The sequence below is a fragment of the Corapipo altera genome, unplaced genomic scaffold (genome assembly GCF_003945725.1).
Source record: "Corapipo altera isolate COAL_440 unplaced genomic scaffold, ASM394572v1 308, whole genome shotgun sequence".
NCBI lineage: Eukaryota > Metazoa > Chordata > Aves > Passeriformes > Pipridae > Corapipo > Corapipo altera.
In genome coordinates this window covers 492,168-510,239 of record NW_020884925.1, presented here as the reverse complement: position 1 = coordinate 510,239, position 18,072 = coordinate 492,168, and the positions used below count along the sequence as shown (strand labels likewise).

The window sequence follows — 18,072 nt, the reverse complement described above, 5'->3', positions numbered from 1 at the left end:
CAGCACTTGGAGATGTAAAAGCATCTGGTCAAGTTGGAGGGGGAGCTCCTCTTGTCCTTAAGGTCTGGAAGCAGCGGATTCAAGTTGCCGTACAAAGCCTCAGAGCAAGGGGAAGCTCAGCAGACAAGGAACCATCCTTTGGGAGGAGGAAACAGCCAGTCCTCGAGGAGGGTCATAGAGCAAGAGCCTAATTCTGGGGAATGCCCATCACCCTTGGACTGTGCTCCTCATGTCCATGCAGAGGTAGGTATTACCCAGGAAGGAAAAAAATCAGGACTGACTGTGCTATCACCAGCAAAGTGAGATCCTGGTCAGGATGTGAGCGCAGGCCAGGATGAATCCCATCAGGATGCTGGTGCACGCTCAAGTGGGTTATAGGACAAAGAGCAAACATGAAACAGTTCAGTATGACACCGTAGAGGATTGATGACAGGAACACAACCTGTTTGCACAGAGATAGTTAAAACTATTCCAATTATCGTGGTGAGCAAATGGATCATATCCCAGACTGCCTAAAACCTAAAGGAATTCTCGTCCTTCCCTGGGACACCCTACGGACCAACCATCAGGTCTCTGACTCCGTGCCCGTGCTTTGCTCTGTTCTGTTCCGCTGCCCACACCAAGGTAAGGCACTGAGACACTATTTTAGGTTATTAAATATTTAATTCCACAGCGAGACAGACGAAGCCAGCAGATGGTCACTGTGCAGCAGGGCCTCACTCAACTTCTGGGGGGCAGAAAAGTTCAAGGAAGAATCATGGAAAACAATAAGCAAACATTCTTCCTCTTAGAGGGGCAGGAAAGGGAATTATAGGGGAGCTGTTAATTTCTCTTAATACAGGGAAGCACTGAAATATCAGAGACAGCACCAATCACCCTCATAAGCACATCAGAGACGTCTTAGTTGATTACTCCTGATCCAGGACTATCTCCAGTAGCTACTTCTGAATCCAGTGGATACATCCAGCAGTATTGAGCTGATTTGAGAAGCACCAAAAAGAGCCACATTCCTATAGATTAGATCCCTTTATCAAACCTTTCCCTCATCCAGTATAACTTGACCTAGTGTGAAACACCTTAAGATGTCTGAGACACACGAAATCCAGTCTGCTCCCCGGATAATCCAAGATGACCCGTGATGCTCATCCAAGCCACATGGCAGGAGGAGAAGCTGGTGCTGCTGGGAAGGAACAGATGCAACTTTGGTGCCTTGTCAGAAAGTCTTTGAACATCGATGCTGATGGAGCACGTGGCACAGGAGGCCACAGAGTTGCTGCTGAATTCAGGAAGAGGCAGCTCCCACAGCTTCCTCTGTTCACGCAGAAACATCTCACACGGAAGCTCATCCAGGATTTCTTTTCTGAATCATTGGGCTATTTGCAACTGCACGAAGGGAAATGCAAAACTAGACTTAATAGCTTAGAAAAAGGAAAAAAAGAAGACTAATTTCACTACTATTGGTTAATGTCAAGTGAAGCAGGTAACTGATACCCACTTTGATCCATGGCCAAGTACGTCCCTTCCAAACTAAGTTTTCCTACAATTACTGTCCAAGAGCAATACGCTTAAAAAATGTTTATTCTGAGCATTCAAGAAGAAGGAAATCACTACTAAAACCCTTCTCATTGGGAAGAAAACCCCATTCTTCTCCAAATGCTGCAGGTGATGACAATTGTGACGTCTCAGAGACGCCGCTCACTGAGACCATCTGGTCGCACACGCAGTTGAAGGCAGCAGTTGTGTTGATGAGAGGACCAGGCTGCCACCGCGGCATCACAGCAGAGCTCTCACCAGTCTCACTTTTTCAGCGAGCGGTGGGAGGTTCACAGTGCGCCACGTCATTTGGCAGGATTAATTGGCTAATTTATTGAGCAGTGTGTCACATGGAACGCTCCTGTTGTTCTCCTCTGAGTCATGCACACCATGGGTTTGGACACTTTCAGTCTTCGTTTGGCGAGTGCACGATAATTCCAAGTAACCACACGAACCCACTGGACATTCAAGACTGTTTGAGCAGTTTTGAAGCAAGAACCTTTTAGGGGAGCCTAGCATTACCAACATCACTGGGAACAGACCACTCCATTTCTCCAAAGTCAGCACATATTTAGCTCCAATCTGTTCATACAGACAGACACTCTTCCCCTGACCCTCCGCGTGCCGTGCAGACACCGAGTCAAGGCTCCTGCTCCTGGCAGCCTGACTCCACCAAAATTTATTTTGGTGGGACTCCAGGTTTCATGGTGAGCCCAGAGCTGTGGTTCACATCCTCCACCTGACCTCCTGGTCCATTTCCAGGTGTTTTAGCAAAACTGTAGTGCAAGAGCTTCTAATGGCATCCAACAGCTTCCGAGAGCTGGGCATGCAGTGCCCGTGGGACTACACGGAGATAGAAATAGTCAGGTTGTCCATGAGGCTTCTCAACAGTCTCTTGATAAAATGCTAGACAACGGTAGATTAGAGACTGGGAAGAAATCCTTCCCTGTGAGGGTGGTGATGCCCTGGCAGAGGTTGCCCAGAGAAGCTGTGGCTGTCCCATCCCCAGATGTGTTCAAGGTCAGGTTGGATGGGGCTTGGAGCAACCTGGGATAGTGGAAGGTGTCCCTGCCCATGGCAGTGGGGGGACAAGATGAGTTTTAAGGTCCCCTCCAACCCAAACCACTCCATGATTCCACGAATGTCCTAAATGGGTGAGCATTACAGGACAGAAGGTTTATATTCATTAGGAACAGGAGAAAACCCATTAAAAATACTTTATCTAACCAAAAGAAAGCCAAGCCCTGAACTTTTGATTAGTTTTAGAATTCCTCAATAACGTCTTTAAAGAGTGGTAAGAAGCCAACTGGCACAGGAAAAACAGGTTGGGATTCATCCATGTGTCACAAGACACATGGGCCGGGCTATCCCAGAGATCACAAGCCCCAACAGAACTCAAGCAGGGAGTTCAAATTAGTATTTTGGTAATATATTATTACCAAAGTATTTTTGGATATCCACTGTACATCCTCTGCCAGTGGAAGCTGGGTCCATTCAGGGAAAATAGGAAGAATAAAGTCAGAGGAAAGTGTAAAAGAATTACAGCAACAGCAGAAACTTGGCAAAGCCTGAAGTCAATATATGATCAAGGCACAGAAGAAGCAGAGAAGGTCTTTGCTTCACTTCTTCATGCAGTGGGAAAGCTGTGGAAATCCTTGGCATGGGAAACAGCACATGATAAAAGGCACTTCAGGTTTAAAAAGCAACCATAAATTCACAGAAGAAGAATCCAAACACTATTAGACACAACTCAAGTCCTGTATTAGGGAAATCAAAAACTGTCAGAAAAAGAGATATAAAAAACCTCCACTTTTGGCTTATCCTGTTCTATTTTTCTCCTGTTTGTTGTAGACTATGGTCACACAGAAGATACCAAGCCCAGTACACTCTTATGATTTAATAAATACCAATGAAAACAGTATTTCAGGTTTTTATTAGGAAAGCTCTCTGCTTCCTACATAATTTCCTATATTTTAAGACTTTTAATCACCTTTATAAGGTCATTCTATAAGCAAATAACCTTCCATCCATTGATAGACCCAATGTTTTACAAACACACTCACATGGGTATTTCCCAGATCAGTAAATTCTCACTAACTTGAGGCTTTAGGTCCACACAATGACCCAGTATCATCATGACGATCTTATTCTCACCCAAATCTCTTCCAAAAATTGTGTGAGGTTGAAAGAATTTGCCCAGATCGATAAGTTCAAGTCAGAGTTAGACAACAAATATGATGGTGACATTTGATTTAATAAAGAAATCCCTTTTGATAAACTTAAGGTAGGTTTACTCACCTGCACTTCCAAGTTGTTTATAAAATCTGTATTCTAAATGAAGCTGTGGTGCCCGGGATTTAATTGGTTCCTAAGACAGAGATAAAGAAACTGGTTAAAATCAATTTGACTGAAAGAAAGTTCGATCCAATACTTGAAAATTGTTACTGTGCATAATTAAAACGCTCTAGACTGAAAGTCCAACAACAGACTTCACCATCACAGGTCATTTAAATAAGAAGAGAACAAAAAGCAGTAAGATTTGCTCTCTGGAGGAGAAATAACCTCCTCATTTAAATATAAAGCTCACTCACAGCAGTGACATTCAAGAATCATTCCACAAAGCTCCTGGTCCTTGAAGAATGACCCTGGCCATTGGCAGAGGGAAGTCAAGGTTGCAAAGGCTCGAGCCCAAGTTCACTTTGTGGTCGCTGTGGTTGCCCAGAGGGTTTTTTGTTGGTCACCAGCCTGTATTTTTGAGAAATGTTGAGTCATGTGTGTGTTTTAGGTCAGCCCACAGCTGCTTGCAGCAAGGACCACAATGCAGCCAGACAGTGGGTAAAAGGAACAAGTCTCCCCACCCAGTGGCAGGTGTCAGTCAAACATCTCAAAGCACTCAAGAATACTCTATTTTTATGCACAGAATAAAAAAAATCAAATGGCTAAGTCTGCAATGCACCCAAACCATTCCATTTGTCAACTGTTACTCATCTGCGCTTTACGCACACGACTTAATGCCCACGATCCATCAAGGCATTAACGTGCAAGATTACAGGGCTTCTAAAAATATAAAGTTAATATGGAGAGGATTAAGAGACTGGAGTAATTACATTTGCAATAAAACTGTGCACTTGGGACAGGCAGAGATGCAGGTTCACTGACTGCCAGGGCAGCTTTGAGATGGAAGTTAACACTGGCCTCGATTTTCATTGACCTCTGATCTGCACTGTAAGACTAATGTCCACATTGGGTGTGAACTCCATGTTTAACATTTTTTTTGAAGTGGGAAGTAGGATTTTTGTCCAGGAATTCAGGCAACTTGACTTCCAGCTGAGCTGTTCCTCACCAGCTCAAGTCATCCACTCCATTTCCCAGCAAGGGGAACAAATGCTCCTGCTTGTTTATCAACTTAATCATAGAATCACTGGGGTTAGAAAAGACCTCCAATGTCATCAAGTCCAAACTTCCTGATGTTTAAAAGCTTTAGAAGTCAATTATCACAGAATCACAGAATATGATGAGTTGGAAAGGACCCACAAGGATCATCGAGTTCGATTCCTGGCCCTGCACAGGACCATCCCCAAGAGTCCCATCACGTGTCCCAGATATTGTCCAAACACTCCATGAGCTCTGTCAGCCTTGGTGCTGTGCCCACTGCCCTGGGGAGCCTGTTCAGTGCCTGACCACCCTCTGGGGGAAGAACCTTTTTCTAATATCCAACCTAAATCTCCCCTGACACAACTTCAGGCCATTCCCTGGGGTCCTGTCACTGGTCACCCCTGAGAAGAGATGACCAACTACTTCAAAAACAACGAGGAAAAATATTCTGAAGGCAAAACTGAACCTGCACTGAAGGCAAATATAAAGCAACAGACAAACTAGTTTGTTATGTAAGTCACATTTAAATTAAGATAATTGCTACTGGTGGCTTGAGGGAGAGTCTACAGACACCTGAAGAGTGCAGGGATTCAGGGCAACAGGAACTCAGCCTGTTCAGGGAATAGTTTATTTATCCCAATGAAAAGGTGGAAGGATTGATGTAGCAGGATGTGATGCTGCTCATGATGTAATCAGGGAAGGAGTCCTGAGCCACTGCTGCAGCAGGAGCTGCTGGAGCCTGAGCTCAGGACGCTTGCCAGAGTTGTGGCAGCTTCCGAGAAGATCATACCAGAACAGATGGTTGTCCTGTAGACCAAGGGCTTAGGGATGCTGGCAGATGTCGTGTTTGCAGCAAAAATAACTGAACTGCTGCTGTCCAATGGCGAAAATTCACAGTTTGAACCAATGGTGCCACTGTCACTATGAGAGGGTGCAGCCTGGTACTGCGCCCAGGCTACAGCTGAACGTCACCAGGCTGACCTCCTCCAGGGAAGGAATTCCCACCATATGCAATCCAGCCTTGAAAACCCTTGGAAGATTAAACCAGATGCCCTTGACTTCAGCTTGAACTCAGCTGAAGAGCAGGACCAGGAGCTATATGGTGACATCACAGAAGGCAGAACACAGGGACTCATCTCCACTGCCAGCAATTTTCCAAGGTGCAGCCTCAACCCCAAAAAGAAACCTAAAACCCACAAAAGAAACCTCATTTTCCAGCTTTAACATCATGACAGGAGGCAGGAATAGCTGAGACAGCAGGGCTGAAGTGGCAGAAGAGAATCTCACAGCCAGAAGGACTTGGAGCAGAGCTCTGACTTGGTCCAACAATGCAGATTAAAGAAAACATTGCCTACAAGTACATCAAAAGCAGCTACTCCACCACTAATCCAGGAATTATTTGAAGGATAAAGCAAATTGCAGTTAAGTCCACATGTAAGAGCAGCATATTTGCTGCTGACAAGGCTGAGTAATTTCTACTCCTGAGGAATCTTCTCTAAGATTAGGAGACCAAGGAACCCCCACCTTTTCTACTGTTCCCTCATAAAAATTCTCCAAAACAGAGCAGGTATGTGAACACCTGGATGGTCATCAGATGGTAATTCCAGCCCTTCACACAGGAAGGACCAGAGACCTTTAAGCTTGAATCACAACAGGGCAAATAAAACTGAAATGTGTTGCAGAGTAACTGCTTTAACACTCAGTTATTTGGGGGGACAAAAAAAAAAAAGAAGAAAAAAGAGGAAAGAACGCGACCAGAAAAATAGGTGGTCAGATTAAGGCACCCTGAGGCAATGCCATGGAGCCATATGGCTGTGGAAAGGCTTCAGGTTGCTGGGAGGTGTCACTGCAGGCATTTTTTTGAAAGAAAAAAAGACTTTGGACTAGTCCAGCTGTGTTTTACCTGGACTCTTACTTCCTTATGGTTTTCAACGCGATAACTTTGGAGGAGTATCTTTGAAAGCAAACTGGGAGCATTATTGACTGAATAAAACACTTGTCTGTGTACACAGCACATCTTCTATTGCTTAAAAACCAACAGTCCTCCTTCCTCATGGGGATCCATATCATAGGCATCCCCTATGGAGACAGGCTGGGAGAGCTGGGGGTGTTCACCTGGAGAGAAGGCTCCAGGGAGACCTTAGAGCCCCTTCCAGAGCCTAAAGGGGCTCCAAGAGAGCTGGAGAGGGACTTTGGACAAGGGATGGAGGGACAGGACAATGGGGAATGGCTTCCCAGTGCCAGAGGGCAGGGTTAGATGGGACATTGGGATGTTGGCTGTGAAGGTCGGGAGGCCCTGGCCCAGGTTGCCCAGAGTAGCTGTGGCTGCCCCATCCCTGGAAGTGTTCGAGGCCAGGTTGGATGGGGCTTGAAGCATCCTGGTCTAGTGGAAGGTGTCCCTGCCCATGGCAGGGGGTGGAATTGGATGATCTTTAAGCATTCCTTCCAACCCAAACCATCCTGCAATTCTGATCCTAAACTCCTCTGCAGGTGTTTATTTATTTACTTTGGGGAATATCCTCTGACATTTACCAACAGTCTCGAAAACAAGTCTCACTTGCAAAGTCCTGATTATTTTTCATCGACTGTGTATCATAAGGAGAATGTCAGAGATATGGAATCTGTGGCACTCGAACGTGATCACAATTAATGCACCACATCCATCTTGGTCTTCTGTAACTGGAGTGATTCCTGTCATTTTGCCAGACAGCATCACCAGGACAAACAGGCAGGTTTGCTGCCAGTATCAAGCTAGAATCACAACTTTCACTGCAGGTTTTAGGGTCTGGATCATGATTAAAGAGCATTCAGGTGAGAAAGAGCACATCAGTTGAAGAAATTGAATCTAAAAATTTCCAGGGACCAAGGAAACTCTTAGTTTATAGATAGGAAAAGTTAAGGCATAAACACAAACTATTGGGCTGTGAGTTTATAAATCTGCAAGTGTTATAAGTTAGGGAGTTTCCCATCCCCCAGATACCACAAGATGATGTGACTGTATCTCCTGGCCACACACAGCAGCCAAAGACTGACCTTCACCAAACTGGATCTTGTTTTGCCTGTTGCACCTGCAGCCTTCTCGGCATCGCACCAGATCAAGCTGTGCCCTACTCCCCAAGGGTATTTGAACCACAGAAACTCCCTCTTTCCTGTCTCTCAACTCCAAAGACATGGAGCAGCAGGCTGCACCATGCCAGGTTCCTGACCAAATGCTCTGACAACTGGAGAATCCATGGAGTCCTGAACAGAAAGGTTCAAGCTATGGAGCAGAAAGAGGTGGCAAACCCACCCTCAGTTCTCTTCACTTGCTGCTGTAGGACAGCTACAGACCAGTTAGATACCAAAAGCGCTCAGCAGGTGGAAAGATGGGTTCTTCCCTTGCTTTTAGTGTTCTTAAGAATTTATGTTAGCTTTAATAAGTCATTCTAGCTGAGGGTGAGAGCAGCACTGAGCCTGAAGTGAGAAATTTCCTTTTGGTCTGAATTTTTAACATGAAGTACAAGTCATTTAAGGACACCTGAAGCTTCTACTCACCAGTTTGATCGCTACATATTCATTGGTGTAGAGATTTTTACCTGTAAGGAGAAAAGAAAAAAATCTTTTAGTTCCACATTCAGCACTCACAGCTCGAGGCACAATAAGGAAGACTGTCACTGCTGCCAAAGGGCTGTTTTTGCAATTCCCCACAATGTTCCTGCCTTTAACAAAGTGTAAGCCTCAAAATAATCAGTTGCAGCAGTTCAGCAGGGCAGGCAAACACCACCTTCCCCTCAGCACAAGGGAATTGTGTTTTAGGGCAGCACTTATGCGCCGTGTATGCCTTAGAGGAGGTATCCCAGAGACATGGGGTTTTATTATCTACATCATGCCAAAGACATCTGGGGAACAAAAAGCTGAAGAGACAGAGCATCATTTCTTTTGGAAGTGTCTTGGATCTGTTGGACACATAACAATTTCATCCTGGAATCTCTAGGGAGTTTCACCAGGTTAATCATGCTCCGGGAAGCACGAAGGAGCGTAGGATGAGCACAACCAGCTGAGCACACGTCCAGCTGAGCCAAAGCTCTGGGATCTGTGTGTGCTACAGCTGGAGGGGAATTTTTCCTCCAGGAGCCTGTCTGGTGTTTGAAGGGAGCCCTTGGCCCCCTCAGCGACCCGTGGCAGCAATGCACAGCTACATGTGTCACAGAGCATCTCTCCATGTGCTCTGATGCTGCCAGTTACAGTATCACTCAACGTCCTCTGGTTCCTCTCCCACGGAATCTGAGCAATCACCTCCCCTTCACCTCCACATTGCTCATGCCTGACAGCAAACTCTCCAGGAAGAGGTCCCACTGGAGCAGGACACTCAGGCAGGCCTTGGATCTGCTCTGTCCCACCATGCTGGCACCCTCTACCTTTCTGACCTCCTCTGGTCCCACTGTCCGCTTTGAGGAGGGCAGCCCCCAACACAAAAAGCTCCCCATGAATTTAGCCAGGGAAGCATTGACCTTTGCTCATCACTGCTTAGCACTGCCACAGCATAAGTCATGCTTCCATTCAGCAACTGTAGCTCTAAAATACAGAAGCAATCCAGGCTGGAAGTTATCAGCGTTTATTTGTAGCATCAGCCTGGTTGTGTTACACACTTATTTTCCAATTCCTATCACAGATATTGATGTTTTGCACAGCCCAGCTCTTGAGAAAGCCCAGGACAGGGAGTGACATCGTTCAGAGCAGGCAGGAGCAGCTCTGCCATATCCACATGGCAGCATTAAAACCATGCTGTGTCCTCCTCAGCACACGGATACAACACAACAGCACTGGGAGACTCAATCAAATTAAAGACATTACGAACACGAGAGAAGACAGACAGTCGTTTTTAAATCCTGAAATATCAAGGGAAATTCAGTTTACTTTATAACAGCTTCATGTTTTCTACATTTCACTTCTTTTGATGCTTTCCCTGCTGTATCTCTCAGGGTAGTTCTGGCCTCTAAATTTGGGATTAGGTGTTCCCAGGCTCAGCCTGCACCAAGCATACTGCTTTAACATCCATCAGGAAGGCAAAATTTTATAGCTCCAACCTGTTCTGGTAACTGGTGATGCAGTTTAACACAGGGCAGGCATTTAAATGCGAGGTTAAATATCCTCAGGGAGGTGTTTCTGCAGGCAGAGGTGAAAGCTGAGCCTCAGCACTAACCCCTGACACACGGGGTGCTTTCCATCTATTTCTTTCCAGTAAAAGATATAATATTATGCCCAGACTGGAAACAAAGTGCAGAAAGGAGGTTTTGTAGTTTCATTGGGAATACTCAGACATTAGAAAGCACTGAGGGGCTAAAAGGCCAAACTGCTGGAAAAGGAGACGGCAGATGAACTGCTTCACCCTCTGAGACAGACCTGGGCTGCAGCAATGGCTGAAGGCGAGAAGATGTGATGACACTGAGAGAAGGCAGCCTAAAAACACCTGGAATACCTGCTCTGTGTGAGGGACTAGAGAATGAGCCCCACTGGCAGCTGAAGCTGTAGCTCCTCCCCCTTCCCGATGGAGCTCCAACCAACATCACAGAATAGTTTGGAAGGGACAGTTAAAGACTGCCCAGTTCCACCCCCTGTCATGGGCAGGGACACCTTCCACTAGACGAGGTTGCTCCAAGCCCCGTCCAACCTGGCCTTCAACACTTCCAGAGATGGGGCAGCCACAGCTGCTCTGGACAGCCTGGGCCAGGGCCTCTCCACCTTCACAGGGAACAATTTCTCCCAGTATCCCATCTAACCCTGCCCTCTGGCACTGGGAAGCCATTCCCCCTCGGCCTCTCCCTCCATCCCTTGTCCAAAGTCCCTCTCCAGCTCTCTTGGAGCCCCTTTAGGCACTGGAAGGGGCTCTAAGGTCTCCCTGGAGCCTTCTCTTCAGGTGAACACCCCCAGCTCTCCCAATCTGGCTCCAAAAGAGAGGGGCTCCAGCCTTGGAGCATCTCCATGGCCTCCTCTGGACTGGGTCCAACAGCTCCATGTCCTTGTGCTGTTGGACCCCAGAGCTGGAGGCAGCTTTGCAGGGGGGATGTCTCACCTGAGTGGGGCAGAATCCTTCCCTCACCTGCTGCCCCTGGTGGGGATGAGCCCAGGACATGGTTGAAGGTGCTCAGTTTGAGGACACTGAGCCAGGGAAACTCCAGCCCAAATATGTGAGAAAGTCAGATGCTTTGAACAGCAAAAGGCTCCAGGGAGGGAGCCATGAGAACTCCAGCCTCTATGGATCCCATGACCTCCATTACACCTTTTCAAAGCAGGGGTGCACTTACACCCACAGCCCTTCCATCAACACCTGTGCTCTCCCACCAATGCAGGACAACGGCATCAGGGAAACAGTGCTATTCCAAACTTGTTTCAAGGCAAAACGGACATGGCCAACACCCTCCATGTACACGGAGCCATAATCCATCTTATTATGGTCTGTTTTATGAGGGTGAGGACTAGATTTTCATAATGAAGTTCTTCAGTTAAAGAGCTGGGATTAACAGCACACCAGCCTGGGGAATCGGGCCAACAGCCAAAGGTAAATGAACTAATTCATCCTCCAGTGCATCCCCGCCGGAGTACTACAGGGAGATCCTGAATGTAAGAGGGTGCAAATGGGTCCAGCCTCTGAACTCCAAACCCTTCCCAAAGCTGCAGCATCAGATGCTTGTTTTGCCAGCTACAATGGCAAAGCAAATCCCCAAAATCTCTCTGTTGGCTCCAGACTGACATCTACCCCTCAGTTTTGCTGTCACACTGTCCAAGGTGCAATGGTTTATCTCCTCCTCCCCCAAGGCAGATTAGGATGGAAGAGCAAAGGCTCCCAGGAGACAGTGACCTGTGCAGTGAAACAAGCCCTGAACAGAAGCTGCACCTTAACTTGGTACGACAAACGATCCGTATAACTGTGCTAACAAAAGCCTTTCAAGTTGAGGCAAAGCTTTTGATGGAGCAGTGAGTAAGTCCATGCCTCAGTTTTGGGGAGTTCCATTGACAATTATGAACTACATATTCCAAAGGAGAAGCGATGCATTAAGTTGCTGGTATTCACGTGGGAAACCTCGCCAAGCGGATTTCTCAAGGCCTGGCAGTGAGACGCAGTAAATACATGGACAGATTGCAGGCACCAGAGGAGCCCAAAGCGAGCCATCTACAAAGTGATGCATCTGCACACACACCAGACTCTGTGGGCACTCAGGATGTGCCTGATTGTTGTCCCTTTTAGAGCACATGTCTCCTGCTAACAGCCCCTGGTGTAGACCCTACCCAGGATCTGTTCTCGCCCTCCACATCCCACATTGTTCTCATCCAATATTGACATTATGCCTTGTTATTTGGGAACTACAGCCCCAGTACCCGATGCTATTATCATCTTTAATTATTTATTTGATTGTTTTACTTGTTTGGAAGCAAAGCTCCTGGCTTCAAACTACAGCCTGGATGGTTCTTGCTTTTGGGGGGCACCTTCCCAGATCAGATCCACCTGCTCTGACCCAGCAATCTACAGATAAGAAACTTTTCTGCCAGTCTGGGGCTTGCTACTCGCTGCTGAGATGTGCTGAATCTTCAGGAGAACTCTGTGTGAATCATGCTGACATCTGACTTCTGGATGCACATAAAAACCACAGACTTCTCCCCAAATCTCCTTGGTGTAGCAACCCATCAAGGGAGGAATCAAGATACGGATCAGATCTAGCCCATCCTAACTATTTTTTCCACCTCAAAGCAGGGAGAAAAGCTGCATTAATGGTAATTTTTAAATACTTGGACACACAGTTTTGAAAACGCCAGATAATGTTGGCATTAGAACAAAAAGATTTGGTCTCCAGTAAAAACTCTGTGTCTACAGCACAAGAAGGACATGGAGCTGTTGGAACAAGTCTAGAGGAGGCCATGGAGATGCTCCAAGGCTGGAGCCCCTCTCTTTTGGAGCCAGGCTGGGAGAACTGGGGGAGTTCAGCTGGAGAAGAGAAGCCTCCAGGGAGATCTGAGAGCCCCTTCCAGAGCCTAAAGGGGCTCCAGGAGAGCTGGAGAGGGACTTGGGACAAAGGCCTGGAGGGACAGGCAAAGGGGGAATGGCTTCCCAGTGCCAGAGGGCAGGGTTAGATGGGATATTGGGAAGAAATTGTTGGCTGTGAAGGTGGGGAGGCCCTGACACATGTTGTCCAGAGCAGCTGTGGCTGCCCCATCCCTGGAAGTGTTAAAGGCCAGATTGGACAGGGCTTGGAGAAACCTGGTCTAGTGGAAGGTGTCCCTGCCCATGGCAGGAGGTTAGAACAAGATGATCTTTCACTGTCCCTTCCAACCCAAACCATTCTGTGATTCTATGATCTGTTCTATCCAGAACTTAATGCTTATTTTAGAAAACCCCCCAACTTACTGAAACTGCAATAAGAATTTTACATTAGTTCCTATTTAATTGCATTACTAAATAAGGATATCAAACAGAGGGAAAAAAAGAGACTTTTGTGGAGGCTTATTTATCCCTACCATGGCTCATGGTTCAGTGTTCGGGAAAAAATTTCCTGGTGCTCCAGCTCCTGAGGCAGCATGAGGTTTGACTTGGCAGATACCAGGAAGCTGCACGATTTGGTGTTGCACAGAAGGCAATGAAATCCCAAATCCATCAGCATCTGACATGGGAATGGCAAACAGGACCGCCTGCTCCCTGCTAGCACCATATTCCTGCTAGTAGGGTGAGCCAGTTGGGAACCAAAGCCCTCCAAGGCCTCCTCCTCTGCAGCCTGTCTGAAGAAATAGCCACTGGTTAACCCTGTTCTATCTTATTCTAGGTCAGATCACAGAATCATTAGGGTTCGAAAAGACCTCCAAGGTCATCAGTCATCAAGTCCAGCCTTCAATTGAATCCCACCATTCCCACTAAATCACATTGTGCAGTGCCACATCTGCTCCTTCTCTGAACACTTCCAGGAACGGTGACTCCAACACTTCCCTGAGGAGCCTGTTCCAATGCTCAACCACCCTTTCAGTGAAGAAATCTTTTCCTAATATCCAACCTGAACCGCCCCTGGCACAGGCTGTGGCCATTTCCCCCTTTCCTCCTATCAGATGCTGAGTTTTGTGTTCATCTCCCCATCTCATCTCCTCAGTGGGTTGGGATCCGACTGTGCTGCTCCCACATGCTCCAAAAAAGTCATATCCCCGGGGCAATCTGTATTTTCAGGAAGAAAGATCAACCCTTAGCAGGGAGATGGATATTCACAGCAAACAGTTTCTGTAGGCACGTGCCATCTCCTCCCTGAACAATCAGCTTCCCTGATACAAGAGCAGCTTGGAGTGAAAACACAACACCTGAACACAGAGAAACACTCCAGGGAACTGGAAAAATCTCTTTTCCCCTTGTTTATCAGGCTTTGCTCTGCCTGTACTACTGGGGTTTAACTTCTCTGAAACCATATTAAAAAAGGCAAAAAGCGGAGGGCACACCATTCATCCTCACAGGACAAAACTGTTATCAGAGACTTGCATGCTCAGATTTCAGCTTCTCCTCCCCCCCGGACATAATTACCACCAGTCTGTGCAAGAGAAATAGCTGCTATTTGAGCAAACAGGAGTTCTTAAAAGATAGTGACAGGCAAAAAGCAAGAGAAGTTTAAAAAAAAGGGTAATACAGCTCCTGGAAGGACTTTACACCTAATGGTTGTTATCAGTACGTGTGGCTCATTGCCCAAATTCTTAGTTAACCAGCATTAACAATACATGTATTATTAAAAGCAAAACAGCCACTCACCTAGTAGGTGTTGCATTTCCACAGTTAAAACTTAATTTCTCTGTAAACTGACTTTTTCAGAAGTGAAATCTCTTCTCCGAAGTACATGCTATGAAACTGTACTTTAATCACAAACCCAGTAGCACTAAAATTTTAAGAAATGCGAAAAAGAATCATGGAAACAGGAGCTGCAGCCCCAGCACCACCAGGGGCAGCAGGGGAGGGGGGATTCTGCCCCTCTGTCTCATTCAGGTGAGACCCCCCCCCCTGCAGAGCTGCCTCCAGCTCTGGGATCTAACAGCACAAGGACATGGAGCTGCTGGAGCCAGTCCAGAGGAGGTTACAGAGCTGCTCTGAGGGTTGGAGCCCCTCTGCTGTGGAGCCAGGTTGGGAGAGCTGGGGGTGTTCACCTGGAGAAGAGAAGCTCCAGGGAGACCTTAGAGCCCCTTACAGTGCCTAAAGGGGCTCCAAAACAGGACAAGGGCCTGAAGTGCCAATTCAAGGGGGAATGGCTTCCCACTGCCCGAGGCAGTGTTAGAGAGGATACTGGGAAGGAATTGTTGGCTGTGAGGGTGGGGAGGCCCTGGCCCAGGCTGGCCAGAGCAGCTGTGGTTGCCCCATCGCCAGAAGTGTTCAAGGCCAGGTTGGACAGGGCTTGGAAAAACCTGGTCTAGTGGAAGGTGTCCCTGTCCATGACAGGGGGTGGAACAGGATGAGCTTTAAGGTCCCTTCCAACCCAAACTATTCTGTGATTTGGGCACCAGCCGAATAAACCCAAGAGCCCTGTACCTGGAGGGATCCACTAGAGCCACTGAACCTCAGTGCAGAGCTTGGATTACAAAGCAATTCAACATCTCCCTGGGGATCCTGACATTTGCTGTTGGGGGGAATTGAGAATGCAATAGAGCTTTTCATGTTATGTCACTGTAAGGATCCAAACCTATCTTCAGCTGCCAATTATACTCATGTGCAGGAAGACGGGAGTTTCCGTCCCTGCCCTTGGTTTCTCTCCACCTCTGGAGCATTATCTCTGCTCCTGCAAATCAATAAAATGTCTCTGATGTAATGCTGAAACCAAACTACCCGTTTACTGAGACACACCATAAGTGAGCTGGTTAATCTTCACACTGTGGAGAAGCAGCAGTTTGTAGAGATGCAACAACCCAACCTCAGAGTGAGAGACTACACAGATTAATTTGACACAGATTCCGAGCAGAAGTCTACAAAAATACTATCAATAGTTACTTGTTATAACCCTTTGGTTACAGGAAGCAATACTGGTGCTTCCCCCACCTCTTTTAAAACACAACCATTGTTTGGTTAGGAGGACTTAAGAGCCCAATGCACTGAGCTCTTGAGTAGTCCTAAACAAACAATGCATTAGTGGAACCATCTGTTTGAGTGACCAGCTGCAAGATGAGGTTAGGAGACCAACAGTCCATGAAAATTCATGGGCTGCTGGGCTGGCTGAGCGGAGCCAGATGGCCAATCCCACGCCCTGCTCCTGCCAGCGAGTCCAACACATGGGACAGAGCAGGGAGACTGGGATGGGGCTGGAATTAGGGCAGTGAGGTTAGAGAAGGATGTGGAATCAAGTCTGAGTGCTTGGAAAGAGTCTCACCTAGCACTTTAAAAGAGTGTTCTAGCTTATGGACAAAAATCTGAGAGCAAGATTTAGCAATTCACACAGTTAAGAGGATTTGTTTTCACCTTAGGCAAGACATTCAGCGCTGAGAACAGTCTTCATTTGTTGGGATTGTTCAAAATTTGCATCTTTGGCCTCTCCAGTGTATTCCCTTTGACTTTATGCAAATCAGAATCATGTTAAGAGTTACATCTTCTGAGTCAGAAGCTTCAGGTAAGGCAGTTCAACACTTGGGAAACGAGACAAGCGCACGCGTTTCTCGAGCCAGGGTAAGTTTTTACATATTTATATTCCAGTGGTGAAATGCTAATTTGCATAATGCAGGCCACTAAAACGGTTACTTCTTACCTAGTCTGAGTTCTCCAAAGTTCCCACAACCAATCTTCTTGCCCACTCTGAAGTTGGGTCCCACCATAAGAACGCCAGAAGATGCCGATGAGCTCGGTCGAGAACCGTGCCCGCTCCTTCCTGGCATTCCCTTCGTCGTCCGCTGCCTTTCATCCTTATCCCTATTAGGATGGTCCATGATCTTAGTGAAATATCTCTGCCAGTAAGCTGGCAGAAAGGATTTGGAGTACACACTCTTCTCCTTAGAACAGAAATTTATATCCAAAAGTATCAGTCAGGGTTCAAGAGAGTCATGGAAACTCATGGAGTTCTTTTGGCACCGGATCCAGTTTCCTAATGCATCTTGATAATGTACCAAGGGGTCGATTATGTTCTTGAGAACTCAATAAAGGCAGGTTACTTTTGGTTTCTTACCTGGAGAAAAGAAAAAGGATATATGAAATAAAAATCATTACTTTAAAATACCAAGAGAGAAAAGTACAACAGGGCCAATGTCCAGAACTTTCCCAGCCTGAAGGAATTTAACAGCTATAGGAGAACTTTATCATTTTATTAACAGTTTTCTGATAAAAAGCCCCAACCTTATGAAGAGTTCTCAGTGCTGTCCATCCACTGCTTGCTCTGTGTCCCCTCCCAGAAAGTGTTCAAGGCCAGGTTGGATAGGGCTTGGAGCAACCAAGTTTCCAGGACTGATGTCACACTCGCTAACCAAAGCCATTCCAACAACACCAGCATGTCAGGTGGACACTGAGAGGAGAACACGTCCCACCTTTAAAGCCAATGAGAAAAGTTTTTTTTCTTCTCACTTCATATATTTTTAAAGTGTTACGCAAAAGCCAGACAAAAAATACAAAGGGGCCAATGAAAGATGCCAAGAGAAGAAAATTTTGAAGCACTGAAGTCCAATTCTCCTTTTTTTTACCTCTTTCCAAATTGATCTAGAATATCCTAAATAACCTAAGTTGGAAGGGATGCACAAGGACCATCGAAGTCCAACTCCAAATCGACCTCAGATATATTTGCTAATTGAAACCGCTGTATTACAGATATGACCAAAATCAGTAGCCAAAGCAAGATTATTTTGAAAAAGCCAAAAGTTTCCTGAAAGCTACATTCACACACAGTCCACACTGCTCACAGGATTTAATTATCCCAAAAAATGAGGTGTTGGAAAACCAGACATTCTAATGAAATTGCATAAGGGACTCATGAGCCAAGATCTTGGAAATACAGATAATCACTGAATCACAAACTGGTTTGGGTTGGAAGGGACCTCAAAGGTCATCTCATCTCATTTCAACACCCTGTCACGGGCAGGGACACCTTCTACTAGCAGGTTGCTCAGATCCCCATCTTTTCCAGCAGCCACATCCATGACGGGCAAACCGAAGCCTGACAGTTCTCTCAGAGGAACTGAAGTAAACTCTCCTCCCATATGTCC

The 18,072-nt window shown here is 46.5% G+C and overlaps 1 protein-coding gene across 4 annotated transcripts in view; it reads right to left on the bottom strand.

Moving 5' to 3' along the window:
* The window catches only part of CSNK1G1 (casein kinase 1 gamma 1), an 82,037-nt gene that overhangs the window by 43,791 nt on the left and 20,174 nt on the right, over window positions 1–18,072 (bottom strand). For 3 of the 4 annotated variants that reach the window (XM_027657720.1, XM_027657722.1, XM_027657721.1), the window contains exons 2-4: window positions 16,632–17,045; window positions 8,443–8,483; window positions 3,832–3,901 (exon numbers count right to left, since the gene is read on the bottom strand). In XM_027657720.1, coding sequence (XP_027513521.1) covers window positions 3,832–3,901; window positions 8,443–8,483; window positions 16,632–16,809 — 289 coding nt within the window. In that variant the 5' untranslated portion in view covers window positions 16,810–17,045. Of the gene's footprint in view, window positions 1–3,831; window positions 3,902–8,442; window positions 8,484–16,631; window positions 17,046–17,212; window positions 17,295–18,072 lie in introns of those variants that run through there. The other variant, XM_027657723.1, reaches the window with a different exon arrangement.